The sequence below is a fragment of the Lactuca sativa genome, chromosome 4, assembly GCF_002870075.4.
Source record: "Lactuca sativa cultivar Salinas chromosome 4, Lsat_Salinas_v11, whole genome shotgun sequence".
Taxonomy (NCBI): domain Eukaryota; kingdom Viridiplantae; phylum Streptophyta; class Magnoliopsida; order Asterales; family Asteraceae; genus Lactuca; species Lactuca sativa.
This window is the reverse complement of record NC_056626.2, coordinates 28,786,025-28,803,031: the sequence shown is the minus strand read 5'-3', so window position 1 is coordinate 28,803,031 and position 17,007 is coordinate 28,786,025. Positions and strand designations below refer to the sequence as shown.

General features: G+C 35.3%; 2 protein-coding genes across 2 annotated transcripts; both read right to left on the bottom strand.

The window, feature by feature from the left end:
• Window positions 1–649: 649 nt before the first annotated feature.
• Window positions 650–1,797, bottom strand: LOC111894466 (uncharacterized protein At2g29880-like). The gene is made up of 2 exons (XM_023890542.3): window positions 1,456–1,797; window positions 650–1,366 (listed from the first exon to the last, which is right to left on the bottom strand). The coding sequence occupies exons 1-2, from the start codon at window positions 1,795–1,797 to the stop codon at window positions 764–766; spliced, it is 945 nt and encodes a 314-aa protein (XP_023746310.3). The 3' UTR covers window positions 650–763.
• Window positions 1,798–1,979: 182 nt separating this feature from the next.
• On the bottom strand, window positions 1,980–3,158 carry LOC111894402 (uncharacterized). Its single transcript, XM_023890474.2, has 2 exons — window positions 2,513–3,158; window positions 1,980–2,443 (listed from the first exon to the last, which is right to left on the bottom strand). Exons 1-2 carry the CDS (start codon window positions 3,156–3,158, stop codon window positions 1,980–1,982), a joined length of 1,110 nt encoding a protein of 369 aa, XP_023746242.2.
• Between the last annotated feature and the right edge of the window lie 13,849 nt (window positions 3,159–17,007).

The following is a 17,007-nucleotide window of genomic DNA, read 5'->3' as shown; positions in this document are numbered from 1 at the left end:
TTTAGTTTTTGATCTTTTCTGACTTTCGCTTCTTGAGTTTCTACTAGACTTTCGCTCCAAACTAATCTTTCGTGAACCGAAAGCGAATCTCAGGTTCGCTTCAAATATAGTTTCGCTCCATCAATTACACAACCGAAAGCAAAATCAACCGAACGTTCGGTTATGAAGAGTAGATTCGGGTTCGGTTCTTGTGAGTTCGGTTATTAATTTGAGTTCGGTTCTTAAACTGAGTATCGCTTGTAATTGTAAGGTTCGCGTCTTTGAGTTTCCCTTCAATGCTCCAGTAACACCCTGCTCCCGAGTTCACTAAAGGAAAGAAAAGAAAAGAAAGGAAGAACAAGGAGAGAAAGGAAAAGGAAGGGAACGGAAATAATAAAGTATTCAGTGCTCCCGAGTTCGAAAGAAAGGAAAAGAGAGTATTCATTTTAGGTGCTCCCGAGTTCATTAAAGGAAAGAAAAGAAAGTAAAAAAAGACAATTATACCCTTTTATGTTTTTGAGTAAATATTAAGTCTTTACATCCCCACATTCATTCTACCGTACCCCCTACCCCAAAAAAACCAACTCTCCCTTCCTCCCCTCTACTTAAAACATTAACAAAACAATTTTATTTTAACATAAAGTAAATTATAAAAAGGGAAACCGCATGTTATTCAATTGTTTTCAAGATGCAAAACGAAAACCACAAACAACTCAAAAAAAAATAAAAAAACCCAAAATCATAAACGCATTAGATCAATCCAGTAACAATCACCCAAGGTTATTTAATCACGTGCACCCATCATATCTTTGAGGACACCCATCCGTATCTGAAGGGGACAACTGAACAATGTCCTAGCTTTTGCTTGATTTGTTGCCAAAAAATTTAGAGCCCTCGGTAATTCATGGGGTTCCAAACCCACCAACTCCAATTCTCTATAAATTTCTTCCCCTGTATATTCCCGAGGATAAGCTCTATCAAAAATTATATTACCCTCCCTGATAGCAGCAGCCACATTATCAACCGATTTCATTATCTTTGAGTTAATATCTTCTTCTTCATCGTCGTCTTCAAATTTCCTTTTTTTACTCTTACACTTCTTTGCACATGAAGACTGTTCTTGTGAAAAAGGAGGTGGAATAACATCCTGAATGTTATCATCAAGATCAACATATTCGTTCTCCAAATGAATTTCATTGTTAGCTAACATGTCATCAACTTCTTTAATTGTTTCAACTTGAATATTTTCATTTTTATTTAATCGGGCATTTCTTTCTTTCGCTGTCTCAGCATGTGCACCAGATGCCCTATCCCTTGCAAATAACATCAACATCTCATCGAAGTATGCAATCTTTTTTGTCTTTAACGACATAGCCTCAGGTTTTGACTGTATAACAACACAAAAATAATTAGTATTGCAAACGATAACATAAAATATTTAAAAAAAAATAACATAGACATAAAAGGAACAATTACTTTTATTAAATTATCCCATACTTCTTCCTCCGCTTCTATTAGTTGAGTAGACGAATTCCAAGAGAACCCGCTCATTGAAATTCCCCTAAACACATCGTACCATTGCGAAAAATGTTTTTTTAAGGTTTTGTAGCGATTCTTCAAATGACTTTTGGTAATATCCATTTGATGGTTTGTGTTCAATTCCTCAACCATTTGAGCATATGCAGTTGGTGTGAAACTACCATTCACCCTATTGCCTGCCTCTTGTTGTTTAATCATCGCTTGGATGTACGCATAATCCATTATTTCTGACCATTTAACTTGTTCCTTTTCACTACCACCAGCTTCCTGTTTGATCATGATGACTTTGCACATAGGAATAAAAATTAAAGAATGGTACATTGTTAGACCACAATATAAAGGATAATACTAATCAAAAATATGAAGGGTAAATAACATAATTAATCTCAAAAACCAATCATCAATACAATGTGAAATTGTAAACAAAATGTATCAAAATGAAACTTGTTTTACATATTAATTTAATTGTTTGAATGTGTCAAATAATTTGCCCACATTTCATTTGCAATTGAATTCCTTAGTTGCTCTGCCATTCTATTACCCTCATTTGTTTCTGTTGAAGTACGACGATCTTGCTCTTGTGGTCCGTTTAAGATCTCTTGCATCACCTCATCTTCAAGATTTATGTCGCGGTCTTCATCTAATAAAAAGTTGTGTAGAATACAACATGCCAAAAATATGGCAGATTGTGTTTCACAAGAGTAAAATGGTTCCGTTGTACTTCGAATGATAGGAAACCTTCTTTTAAGGACACCAAAAGCTCGCTCAATGGTGTTACGTAAAGAAGCATGACGAAGATTAAACAACTCTTTAGAATTTTGTGGACCACGCATGGAGTACTCTTTTAAATGATATCTAACACCTCTATATGGCGCCATTAGTTTATTCGTATGAGGCAAACCCCCATCTACTAAACAGTATTTACCTATAAAGAGCTTAATCAATATTATTGAAAAATATTAGATATTGAAATTAGATTGGTTTAATAAATTACCTGATGGAATTAGCAGTTTATCATTTCTAGTAAATGCGTTCTTTATTATTCTCGAGTCTGATGCAGTACCCTCCCAACCCGTTAACACATACGTAAACTTCAAATCAAATGTACAAGCAGCTAATACATTTATTGTCGGGTATCCCTTACGACCACGGTATCTAGGGGCATCTCTATTAGGCACATGGACACGAACATGTGTTCCATCTATTGCCCCTATACAATCCTTGAAAAAAGGATAAAATCTCGTGCTTTCTTGAATTTCTCTCGGGACAACATCACCTGTAGGTTGCTGAATATAAAGACCTTCTATTGCTATAATCGATCGTAATACTCTATGGAAGCACCTACTCGTTGTTGATCTAGAGCGACGATACATCCACGAGGTAAACCGAGTTCGCAAATCATTACTTACAATATGCAAAAATCTAGCAACATGTTCCTCAACGGACATGCGTTGCGTACGTCGTAGACCACCTACAGTTTGTAAGATTTCACACAATCTCCTAAAAGCATTTTCACTCATACGAATAAGGTCACGACATTGACCACCTTCTAAAAGATTGTGGAGCAACTCTTCCCGTACAGCTTGTCTTTCTAAAATAACTTTTCTAGTGGGTAACCTAACCCGCTTTTTGTTGGCCATATTACGTTGTGTAATAAAAGTAAACAACAAGCATATCAAGTTAACGACTTGCAATTGTCGGGCTCTTAAAGCATGGGTAGGGTTGAGTATCGGAGTATCCATAAGGACTATATATGAACTAATCCGTTTTTCTGATACATGATAAAATAGTTTGAGTTAAATTTAAAACATTTGTAATATTAAACATTTGTAATATAAAACATTTGAAAATATACAACCTCGAATTGAAAATATTCAAAGCAATTTTTAAACATATATACATTGATCACATTCTAACAATATTGGTAAACAATATCATAAAAGTATTAGGCATATATCTAGATTTTGTGTACGAATAAAATTGATTGCATGGTAATATTGATATATGTATATTGTTGAAAATACTAAGCACTTGTAAGATGAATATTTGTAAATTCTATCCATCATGGAGACAAATATGTAAATACTTTATATTTACAAGATGTTTTCTAATATGGTTCACCCAATGTATAAAACTCAATAGCTAATTTTAAGAAATTTGTGACAAACAATACCCGTCAGGTCATACTAATTGTAAGTTAAAAGTTTTATATTATTCTAATTATACATCTACAACAAACAATAAGTACTTAAGCATGTGAGATAAAAAGTTAATTTATGAGATGTTGACTTTGAAGGTATGGAATAGTGTTGAAAAGCACAAGAAAGGGGACTATACTTCTATAATTCATGGGAAATATTCCCATGAAGAGACCATAGCAACAGCATCTTTTGCAGGAAAGTATGTCATTGTGAAGAATATGGATGAGGTATGTTTAATAATTTTGTTTTTCTTTTTTTATTTAAGGAAACCATCTTTGAATTAAGATGTATTAAACATTAACGATTAATGATTAATCCATTGTTTTAGGCCAAATATGTGTGTGATTATATTCTTGATTATATTCTAGACACAACTATGGAGTAGAAAATATCAAAAATCACTTCATAAGTTTCAACACCATTTGTGAAGCTATTCAAGTTATTGCTTCTCTTATCTGGTAACATTTTTCATGTTTCTTCAACATATAAAGAAAAGATAAAGTATTTTTTTTAACAAAAATAGTTAGCCCTGAATAAGTAGAAATATTTCTGCCCATTTGTTTCCAATTTTACCAATCTGATATACACTTACTGTGAGAAGAACAACCAATTTGAATTTATTTCCAATTTTACCCTTTTTACTAGAAATATTTATGCCCATTTGTTTCCAATTTTACCAATCTGATATACACTTACTGTGAGAAGAACAACCAATTTGAATTTATTTCCAATTTTACCCTTTTTACTAGAAATATTTATGCCCATTTGCTGATATACACATACAAAGAAATTATGTACAAAATAATAACCAAAAACAAAATACAAGGCAGAAGGCTAGATGATACATCAGAATAATAACCAAAAAACAAGTTTGAAGCTGTCTATAAGAAGCTGTACAAAAAAACCAAAAAAAAAAAAAAACAAAAAAGGAATTGTGCGTACCAGTTGGAGAAGGCAGGCTAGATGATGAAGAAGGTAGAATAGAAGACGATGATGAAGAAGGTAGAATAGAAGACAGGGGCGTATCCTTTTATCATCAAGGCTGAGGGTATTTTCGTCATAAATTAACTTTTTATCTCCCATGCGTTTCTTTCTCTCCAATTCCTCCCGATTTGGGAGGAAAGTTTAGAGCGGTAGAATTCCTCTGCAATTCCGTTCTGTTCTTCTCTTCTCTTCTTAAAAAAAACTAGGGAGCAACCAAAATTCTCTGTTTTCCTTCCAAATCCTCTCAATTCTGTTCTGTTCTTTCGTTAATTGAAACTCAGGAGCGGGGCGTAAACGACCAAACAAGCGAAACCTCTATTGACCATAAATCCAAAAGCAACCACTCTTGTTATAGTAAACTGATAGTTTGTATCCTTTAAGCAGAAAAGTGTCAGAAGGCAGGTTTATTTTTGCAGAAAAATGACAATTTTCACCCTTTTTTCAACTTTTTCAGCCTTTTGTCAATTCCAACAAAAAAAAAACAATAAATTTGATTTCTTCAAGACAATTGCATATCTTTGAACCAAATCCACCATATTTCACCAAGATTTTGTCTCCATTTTTTTTGTTTTTTTTTTTTTTTTGATAAATGACAAAACTTTTATGGGACTTTTGGTACCTATTTAAGATTCAACATTAAAGTATGTTTCTTGCATACCCACTTATTTGAAGAAAACAAAAATTTCCAAAAATTTCATTAAACCAACCATAGTCTCTTTTCTTTTCCTTCCAACTTCTAAGATTTTGAACTGAAGAAAAATGAGAATCAGAGATTCTTTCAGCATGCTTGACATCAACTTTTTCACAAGCATTGGGTACTTGTACCTTAGGCATCCAAACTTTATTCATTTTACTCTTGTTCTTTCTCTTCTTCTTCCTTTTCTTATTTTTAGGCTTCAGAAACAAATTTCGGATCTGAACAACTTTTTCTTCTTTCTGAAACTGAACATTTGAAGACTTTGACACACAAACTTTTGGAGTTTGGTAAATTTGAACTTCTTGAAGAATTGACTTTCTGTAAGGAATCATTCATTCAAAGATATCATCAGAACATAAAGAATAATCTGTTTGAGTTCCAATAGAACAAAATGTCTTCACTTTCACAATTTCAGATGAATTTCTTTGAGATTCATCTTCTGAACAACTAAAAGCGGATTGTAACTCATCTGAAACACATGAACCACTTGACTCCCCCTCAACAAGAACACCTGAAGTCACTTTTTCTTTAGAAACTCGATGAGCAACATGAACTTCTTCTTTTTCTTTTTCAGCCCTTTTTATCTTCAACATCTGTTTGTGTTCCCGATCTAAATGTTCATAGATAACACGAAATTGTTCTACTATTCTCTCATTCTTTTGCAATTCACGTTCATCAACCTGTGAGTAATGATTTATTTTCTTATCAACAAAAGAATTATATAACTCAGTAACATTCCTCAACGTAGAATCACTAAGAACATGAAACAAAGTTGATTTGTTTACACCATAGATTGGTTTAGTGACCTTTAATCCAAGTTTTAAAATGGAGTTATAGAATAAAAGATCCATTAGATCTTCAACAAATCATAGAACTTGAAGAGAGAGAAAGTACATCTGATAAGAATTCTAGAGAGAGAAAAACGGATCTGAAAGGGTTTTTAGTGAGAGAAAATAGATCTGAGATGGATTTTAGAGAGATAACGTAGATCTGAACACGAAAATTCAAACAAACACAAAATTTTCTTCTAACTCTCTTCCGAAACTCGATTCAAGAACAAATCAGATGAAATATTGAGTTGAAGAAAACAGATCGGAACAAGATTTTCAACAACAAAAAAACGAGATATAGACTTTTTCTTTTCAGAAAACTTACAAAACTTGTAGAACAAGGTGAGATTCATGATAAAATATCGCCATTAACAATATCGATTCTTGCAAAAATAGTTGAGATCTACAAGAACTCGCTCTGATACCACTTGTTGAAAATAAATCTGAGATGACGAATGCGGAATATCAAGAAAAACCTTTATCATATTACTTGCATATGTTGGTGAGCATATGTTGGTGATTGATTCTTGATATTCCGCATTCGTCATCTCATATTTATTCTCAGAAACATGATCGGAGGAGTTGGTTTCCGATTTTCTTGAAATATGAACGATGTTGGGACAAAATATGCTCCCATTCTTTAATTTTGACTTTTACAAGTCAAAGGTGTTCTTTACCCGTTCCAGTGAAGAAGATGACTGATGTTACAGTCTTGGTTCCTGCACCTTCACCATTTTAACCGTTTCAGTCCTCCAATGTTTACAGACTTTTCAATTTCTACCCCTCCTTGGAAGATCCCACTCATTTTAGCGTTACATTGAATAAAATGGGTTATATTTTCAACATTTGTCCCCCTGACTTTCAGAACTTCACAGATTTTATCCAAGATAATTAATTCTTTCAATTTCTTGGGATTTTACCACCTTTTACCCCTTTCTTTCCAAAATATTTTCGTTTCTAATATTTTCTTTGGTCTATTCTTTTCTAAACTCTTCTAAATAATTGCTACTTATTCTATTCTTTGGTCTAAATTTAAAAATCGAAAAATACAAAATTATTTTTTGTTATTTTCCGGTTTTAATTTTTGAAGAATGGGTTTATTCTAAAGGGATTTATTTCATCATATTTAACGGGGTTTGAAGATTGTTGGTGATTCTTCTTAACTTTCCGGATTCTCTCCATGGTATTTGTTGAAGATTTAAGGGGGAGTGATGATTATTCAAGGGGGAGTTCGTATTTGGAAGATTATTCTTATTTCTCTCGCTTTGAAGACCCCATGTACTGATGAGTCTCACAATTTAGGGGGAGAAATGCCAAGAAAATCGGAAATCGTGATCTTCATTAGTTTCAACATCTAGGGGGAGATTGTTGAGTATTTGAGATATTGAAACTAATACGGCATATTTGGTTATTTAGGGAAGCCTTTTTAGGGTTAATCATTTTATGATTCCCTATGGTGTCATTACAGTAGAATTTCTTAATCGAGCTCTGCTAAGGCATTGGTTTTATATTAGGCATTTATTTTATATTTATGGTAGATATTTAGTGTTCCTTATAAATAATCATTAGGTTTACTTTTGGTGTAAGCTTTTGACCAGATTAGGGTTTTCTCTGTACGTTCATCTCATAATCAATACAAGAAAAACCTTTATCATATTGCTTGCATATGTTGGTGATTGATTCTTGATTGTTCTTGATATTCCGCATTCGTCATCTCAGATTTATTCTCAACAATAATAAATAAAGGATAAAAATAAGCATAAAAAAATAAAATGTTAGATAAACCCGATATCTATGAAGAAAGTTGTAGTGGTCATAACAAGGATTCCATACATATAAAGAGCGTCGAAATCCGAGTTATAACGAAGAAGTTATGGCATGTCGAAGTTTTACGACAGAACCGACATGACACTGCGTGACGTAAATAGTGAATTTACGATAGAGGGCTTTTTAGCCTTGGTGATCTACACAAAAGTCGTAGTGTTTGTTAAACCGAGAGCGTGCGTAAAAAGAACGCCCAAATCTGACTTCGTATGAGGAAGTTTTGATTTTTCTAAGTTTCGGATAGGCAGTGCACAACCCAAAGTTCGAATTGTAGATCGAAAGATTTTTAGCCGATGCAACCTAAACGAGAATCGAAGATCTCGTCAGTAGGAGCTAAACTGTAAAAAGACAGACGAAAACGGAGTCCATATGTAGAAGTTATGAATTTTACACGATCGTTAAACAATGTAATCTTCTTATACTATTAAATTTAAAATTGGTCTAGAATTATCCGACAAAGTCTAAACGAAAGTCGTAGAGTATGGTTCCGCCTACGCGTGGGTATAAAGAACGTCGAAAAGGGAACTCGTACGTGAAAGATATGAATTTTTGAAGTTGGAGTGGGAAATCACGAAGGCTGTGTGAAGGGGTACGCCCAACGTACCTTCAGACGCTCAGCGTTCGCACTATGCCCCGCGTATGAAGGAGGTACGCCCCGCGTATTGACTTTTTCCTCGGTCCACAACGAGCCACGTTGCCCCACCGAAGTCTCGCCATGTGTGTACGGAACAAGCATTACGCCCATCGTAGGTCCAAGGTACACCTAACGTACCGAGCCCTCGCAGGCTATAAATAGAGGGCGAGGGCAGCTCGTTTTCTTCACACATTTCTCCCATCTTTCTGTCACTACTTTCTCTCACTACCTCCCTAAACCCCCCAAAAGCCTAGGAAACTTTCCTAGCACTTGAAGAAAGCCTTGGAGAGCCCAGAGTCTCCGAGAAAAAGAGTTTTTCGGTTTGAAACTCAGCCCGCACGGAGCCCGGTTTTCAAGCAAACTTCCTGGTTTCATCAAAGAAGGTTATTTTTAGAAGCGAGGTGCTGTCCAAAACACTCTGTATCAGGTGAGTGTATAGTTACTTTCATCTTACACATAGATATGAAGTATTTTATATAAATTATGTGCTTTGTGTATATGTATGTTATCTGTTTACCTGAGATATTTGTTGGATGAAAGATCTATACTTCTTTCTTTCAGATCTGAAACTTTTTCCTTCAGATCTACACTTTCTCACCTCAGATCTAAACTTTTTCTTCAAATCTAGACTGTATACTTTGAGATCTATGTTGGATGAAAGATCTGAACTTCTTTCCTTCAAATCTGAACTTTTTCCTTAGATCTAGATTGTATATGTATTTTATGCCTTGAAAGTTATGCTGGATAAAAGATGTAAGCTTTGTTTTACAGATATGGACCATGTATGTATTTTATATCTACAAATATGTTGGGTAGAACATGGGTAGAAAAAATAGTTGGTGTGTGGTGAAATAAAATGATGAGAGGCCTCAATGTTAACGTTGTTCCAGTCATCTAGCAGAGTATGGATGACGACCACAAACTTTTCTAGGAAGTCCAGTGGAACGCTAGCTAGCTCGTAACCTGTAGGTGTTTGTGAACGAAGTGTTCACCGGTGTACTCCATCCCCCCATGGTTGCCTTACGAACACTTATGGCTGAGGAATCCCCTTAGCAGTAGTGTCCATCCCGATGAAATTCCTTAGGATAGGTCCCTTATGATAAATGCTTTAGGGACGTAAGGTGAGGATAATGGGAACGGGTAATCGGGTTAATGATTCTTGAAAATAATAAACTTATTTATTGTGGGTTGAAAACCTTATATGCTCACCAGGCTCTCCAGTCTGATCCACTCAGTTTCTTGTATTATAGGTAGTGGCAAAAGCATAGTTGGATGACTTAACGAGATATTATAGATTTGAGGCCAGATTATGTTATGTGGCCTATGATGTTTATTTCTTTTTGGCTTATGGTTATGGTCTGTATCGATGATTGACATCCCGAGTTTTTGTAATGTAATGAAAATACATTTCTTTAAGAAATGCTTTGATAAATTTATATCATATTTTGTTTTGGGAACAAATTTCGCAATACTTTTTTTAGAAGTTACTCTGATTTTTATTAAAAAGCATAAACGAAATCGTTCTTTTCTGGCCGTAAAAATGGGGATGCCACACCGGTGTTAGTGGATTCGCAGGTGCAAGCAGTACATAAAAGGGATCATATTGCAATGTTTTTAAGTTCTTCAATTCATGTGAGTTTTCCTCACTGTACTTGTGGTTCGAAGGAACCAATGCCTGCCCACTAGGTTATGTATCCTAGTTTAGGGGATGTTGTTATGTTGTATTGATCTGTTAGAACTGATTCATGGTTTATAGGATGTTGTTGTGCTATGATGATCTGCTAGATCTGTGTATATATCCTTATATGATAATATGTTGTAGTAGTGGTGTACTGGTTATCATTTAGTGGAGTGCCCTAGGGGTTGTATGTAGTCATGTAGGATATCTTGAGAACTCTTGATCTAGACTTTCTTGCATGTTCCTTGTTTGGTTGTGGCTCTAGAGTAGGATCATCTGTTCGGGTGGCTATTTCACCTCTGGTTACTTATGGTTACACATTTAATGGAGGTTAGCTGGTAGCGGGATAGTATGTTGTGACTTGTGAGATGACTATTAAGCAGTAATGAACTGTATGATTGATGTTTGCTTGTATTATGTGACTAATTGATCCTTGATTGTTTATATGTTGACATATGGTGGTGGTGGGTTGAGGTGGTCATGCTTTGTGCGGAAGCCAACAAACCTAGGAGCAAGTCAAACATAAGTTGTGGGCCCGAAAGGGAAGTCAAACTTAGGTTGTGGGCTCGGGAGCAAACCAGACATAAGTTGTGGGCCTGAGAGGCAAACCAGACTTATGTTATGGGCTCGGGAGTAAGCAGACATGAGATATGGGCCGGTAGGCAAGCCAGACTCATGTTGAAGACTCAGGGATAATCCAGTCTGTTAGTTGTGGACCCAGAATGCATGTTGTTATATGTATGTGTGGTGGTATTTTTGGGGAACTCATTAAGCTTTGTGTTTACCTAGTTGTTGTTTTTCAGGTTGAATCAGTGCTCAAGGGAAAGTGAAGACGGGACTGTACACACTCATCAACAGCATTGAAGATTCCTCATTTCTTATATTACTCTGATTTTCAATATGTGGTTTGGAATAAATAGTTTTCTCAATAATGGATTTATAATTGGGAAGTTTTACTCTAATAAAAATGAAAATTTTTATTGTGAAAATAGGACGTTACAGTCGTGCTGGTGGGGATTAGCGGCAAACATCCATGGTTGTAGATCAAGAATGCCATCGACCACCACCATAACAAAAAAAAAAAAAAAACAATTTGTGAAGGAGGACACCGAAATTGACGACATGATGAAGAATGATGGAAATATGATGACAAAGGATTGGAATATTATGAAGAATGAATGAATATCGGAAGGGTGAAACCTCTGGTTCAAGAATTTTAATCAAAGGGGGGCGACCGAGAGAGGAGATGGGAGATTAGATATGCTTACTTATAGTAACTTAACGGAACTTTTTTGGCATCGTGTGTTGAAAGGACCGTTTACGTAATATTAAAAAATCACAAGGACCGAGTTTGTCCATTTTTATGAAGTTAGATTATATGTGCCAATTATACAATACCACATGGACCATTTTTGTAATTTTCTCTTGTTTTAATAACACCTACGTCTAGAACCGTGACTAGCCATATACCATTCTTCTTCGTAAACATGCTGATTACCACTCTTTGAACTACCTTCTATGTTGTCAATAAATCAACTAATTTGCTTGTTTGATGGGTGTCATTTTCAACATCTTTTTATTCATCAATCAAGCCTCGTGAAAACTAAAACATATAGTTAATTTGCAATAAAAATTAAATTAAAGATTTCAAATTTATTAAAAATATATTTAACAAATAAGGTTCCAAACATTTAAGTGTTTAGTAGATTAAAATTGTAAAAAGTCAAGGTATATGTGGGTGTAATAAAAGTAATCAAGAGATAAAGGTAAAGTAAATATTATCTCATATGATTATGTTGATGATGTTGATGGGGTTATATAAACACCACCGTTTTGGGGACCGCTTTCCCCACTATAACTTCTATATCTCGTATTCATAAAGAAACCAACATCAAATATAAAAAACATGTTGTTATTTAAAAGCAAAGAAGATATGGAGATATTGTTGGGATTGAAAAGTGTTTAAAATGGATTTGACATAAAGATGAATAAATTTGTGACATACAAGTTAAATTTGTGACATATAAGTTCGAGGCAAAGGGGGTGTTTGACTTAGTTTTTTAGAGGCCAAAAGTTCTTTTAGGAAAAGATCATAGGTAAGAGATGTTTGACAAAAGAATTTTAAAAGCTACTTTTGGATTTTGGATAGAAGGAAAATCAACTTTTTGGAAAAGACAGAAAAACTGACTTTTTGCAACTTTTCTAAAAAAGACTTTTGGCCTCTAAAAAACTAAGTCAAACACCCCCAAAATGTCATGAAAAAAACCCCACTATTAGAGGTTTAGGGCTATATTAGCTAAGATATTAATTTGTTCAAAATTCAAATATTAGATAATCATGCCGACAAACCTAAATAGATATCAACCATCGTCAACCCAACAAAAAATTGTCTGTATATTTGTTAAAGATGTAATGGTTTATATATTAAGGCACACGGATAATTAAGGATTTAATTATAGTATTTATTTTAAAATACAACTGTAAATATATAGTCAATAGTTTACCGATTCTATTTCCTAGTTTAGCTCCTGGTCAATTGCTTAATCACGGCTATAAAGCCTTCACGTGTATACTGATTTCAATTCAATTGAATATACATTCAATACAATACCTTTACTGATTTCAATTCAATTGAATATACATTCAATACAATACCTTTACATGGTATCAGAGCTACAATTGCTCCAACGAGTTGATCCTACACCTCCGATTCATCTTCATCTCACTTTCTCTTTCGCACACAATGGCCAAAACCACAATCCAAGTCACCGCTGCCACTCACTTCCCAATAAAACTCACCGCCAATAATTTTCCTGTATGGAGACGTCAAGTTGAAGCCACCCTAATTGGGCTCGATCTTGACACTTTCATTATCAGTGATCAGCCACCTCCAAGCAAATTCTTAAGCGACAAAGACAGCTCTACATCAAAATCAAACCCAGAATATCTCACCTGGTATCGCCAAGATCAAACTATCATCAGTGCCATTCTTGGCTGCTGTTCTGACTCAATTCAACCCTTAATTTCGTCTGCCACAACATCCAAAGAAGCCTGGGAGCGCCTCACAGCCAGCTTTGCAAGTGCCTCTAGATCTAGAGTCATATCTCTAAAATCAAAACTTGTCAAAAACCCAAAGGGCAATCGCTCGATTGCCGAATTCCTCCAAGATATGCGGTCAATTGTAGATGACCTGGCTCTCGCACAAAGCCCTGTCATAGAAGAAGACCTACTTGTTCACATCCTATCTCAACTAGGTGATGAATATGGCACCATTGTTGCTGCCATCAAGATACGTGAAAACCCACTCTCATACTCTGAATTATTTGATAAATTGACTGACTTTGAGCGTGCCTTAAAGGAACACACAGCCTCCACTACTCCTGTAATTACCTGTGACAACCGTCAATTTTCGGTCAAGTCAAAGTCAACTTAAGTCAACAAGTCAAACGGGTCAACTCAATTTGCTCGTAGGTACTAGAGTTTACGTTATGTAATTTCTAAACAACTCTCTATTCTAATGAGAGATCATAAATCAAAAAGTGCGTACATCTAGATCTCCTTACCTAAAACGGTGGTACGTGGAGAGCCAAACCGATAAAACAATGTTACATACTCATCGGGAGTATGCAAGATCCTTAAACAAGGCTTAACGGGGCTTACGGACCCTGCATTGCGAAGTCGAACACTCAAAAAGGTCACCAATGAAACCTCTCTCAATCGTGTTCACTCCATCTCTTCCTATCAGAAATCTCTCCCAAATCTCTCTAAGTATGTGAAATCTCTCCCAAATCTCTCTCTGAATGAGAAATCTCTCTAAGTATGCGAAATCTCTCCTAAATCTCTCTCTGAATGAGAAATCTCTCCAAGTATGTCAAATCTCTCCCAAATCTCTCTAAGTATGTGAAATCTCTCCCTAATCTCTCTCTGAATGAGAAATCTCACCAAGAATGTCAAATCTCTCTAAGTATGTGAAATCTCTCCCAAATCTCTCTCTGAATGAGAAATCTCTCCAAGAATGTCAAATCTCTCCCAAATCTCTCTAAGTATGTGAAATCTCTCCCAAATCTCTCTCTGAATGAGAAATCTCTCCAAGTATGTCAAATCTCTCCCAAATCTCTCTAAGAATGTGAAATCTCTCCCAAATATCTCTTTGTATGTGAAATCTCTCCAAGTATGTCAAATCTCTCCCAAATCTCTCTGAGTATGTGGAATCTCTCTCAAATCTCTCTCGAAATCTCTCCCAACTCTTTATAATCACTCGGGGCATCCCGACCCTCGAATTTGGCGAAAACAGCCCAAAAACGGAAGTCTAAGCGAAAAACGGACTTAAGGAACCGAAACCCCTCTTAGGAACCGAAACCCCTCTCAGGAACCGAAAGTCATCTTAGGAACCGAACCTTTTGATGAAGAGGAACCGAACCGAAGGTACTGTTCACTACTAACCGAAACTCCTGATGAAGAGGAACCGAACCGAAGGTACTGTTCACTACTGTTCACTACAGTTCATTCGGTTCTGACTTCTCCGGACCGAACCCTCGCCCTTCGCTTCTCGCTTCTGGCTCGCGCCTCTCGCTTCTGACTCAGCACCAGCAAGGACCGAGAGGTCTCGCTGGGAAGCCTTTTTTTCTCCCGGTTTTCGCGTAGTTTTGCGTTTAAGGCCCGTTTTTAATTATTTTAACGCGGGGTTTTCACCCAAAATCATATTTTAACATAATAAACCCTAAATATTCACAATTTAATCATATTTTCATAAAAATCTTTATTTAAATAATAAAAGCAAGTGGGTAAAGTACAAATAGGTGGAGTGTTGACTTTGCTTTACTTTATGACACAAGCAACCACTCCCACACCCACTCTATGACCAGCCACACCTCCCCACCTTACCTAGGTCACATCAATGTCCTTTCCACTCAATCATCACTCTTTCCCACGTTTTTGAGAGCTGAATATTCATCCTCTCTCCCCACTTCTCTCATTTGCTCTCATTTCACAAGAAGATCAAACTCTCTCCTCTCTCACTTTCTCTCTCTAGAAATTTGAGATTCAAGGGCTGATCTTGGGATTTTCCTCCACATTTGGTAAGAATAATCTCTTCTCTTTATGATTATTTCACTTCTTTCTACTCGAATCATGGATATCTTACACAAACTCTCTCATAATTGTGTTAGATCTTCGAATCTTCAAGTGATTCTTCAAGTGTTCTTGGGTTGAACACTTCTCTTCTTCAACACTTACCTTCTGAAATCACTTAAGGTGAGTTCATACCCCTATATTTTCATGTTTTCTCAAGTTTTTAGGGGGGGAATACAAGTTAAAACACCAAGAACATAACTAAATTTTTCTAATAGCTTTCATCAGAAAAGTTGGACTCCATTCACGGACTGTTTTGGATGACTTAAACATTTTTTTTTGAAAAACTGTTTTAGGTGTAAGTAGTTCCAGTTCTTAGCTTTAAAATGACTACTTGCACATCTCCATACGATTTTTCTACAATTTATGGTGATTTTTACAAAACTGCCTATCATTTCAAACACCAATCCGGACCAGTCTGTGATTATGGACTTTTTCACCCAAGTTAGAGATCATTAAAAATCATGATAATAATTATGAGTAAGCTAGACACATTTTGGGAACTCTCAGAAGTTACGGATTTAGTTTTCGACTTCGTATGATTTTTCTATGGCTTTTCTAAAACAGTGCAGGAAGGTCTAATTTAGTTAACATCATATAATTTTCATAACACTTTGTATTATGTTGAGCAAAGTGTATAATAATAAATTCTAAGTATTGAATGTGTTCCTTTGTAAATTTTATCATCATAAACTGAAAATAAGTCATTCATGATAAGATTATTTGATTCATTTAGAACACGTATATAAGCTATAATAAGCATAGTTTAATGGATTTCATAACACTAACGCTTTTTCATAAAAGAGTTCTTATATATTACAAACATTTTGGATAAAACTATAATAGGTATAGTTTATGATACATCACATAACACACACGTACAAAAAGGGTACATTCATACAGAAAGGTTTTACACTCACGCACACAACTTGTAAACTTGTTAACCTAAATTGTGAGACAATCTCTTTCCGTACGTCCGAGTGCGGGATATAAATTCCTGTTAGTTATAATCAGAGTCTCCTGGAGGGAGAACGTGATAGTTGTGTATAGATCTATATTGGGTTTGACACCCCACACCTTGCTGCTAGCTACAGTTGGACCTGCAGGTCTACGGGTGACAAATGTCATTTCAGTTTTACAACGCCTGAGAAACGTCGTGGCAGGTTCATTTAGTCATAGTATGATTATAGCGACTCACATAGGGATATAACAATACATAAAGTTTACGGGATTTTTATAAAACTTAAATGGGTTTTATGTCGATTTTAAAATCACTTTTTATCTCAATAAGTACAGATATTACTGTACACTTTCGGTTTTGGTATTTATGACTACACATCATTTGAAACCACATTTATAACTTTAAGTATGGACAATACTTGTTATTTTCTCGGTCCTGAGATTTAGGACTACATATACATAAAGTATTAACAAACATAAGAATTTACGGGAATTTCATTTAATTCAAGCGCGTTTATGTCAATTCAAACACATATCATTTTCTATTAGTA

Excerpts from the sequence above, each read along its gene's own strand:
- LOC111894466 (XM_023890542.3), bottom strand. The coding sequence starts at position 1,797 with ATGATCAAACAGGAAGCTGGTGGTAGTGAAAAGGAACAAGTTAAATGG. Across the intron at positions 1,367-1,455 it reads TATGGGATAATTTAATAAAA|TCAAAACCTGAGGCTATGTC; the intron begins GTAATTGTTCCT and ends GTTGTTATACAG.
- LOC111894402 (XM_023890474.2), bottom strand. The coding sequence starts at position 3,158 with ATGGCCAACAAAAAGCGGGTTAGGTTACCCACTAGAAAAGTTATTTTA. Across the intron at positions 2,444-2,512 it reads TAAACTGCTAATTCCATCAG|GTAAATACTGTTTAGTAGAT; the intron begins GTAATTTATTAA and ends AGCTCTTTATAG.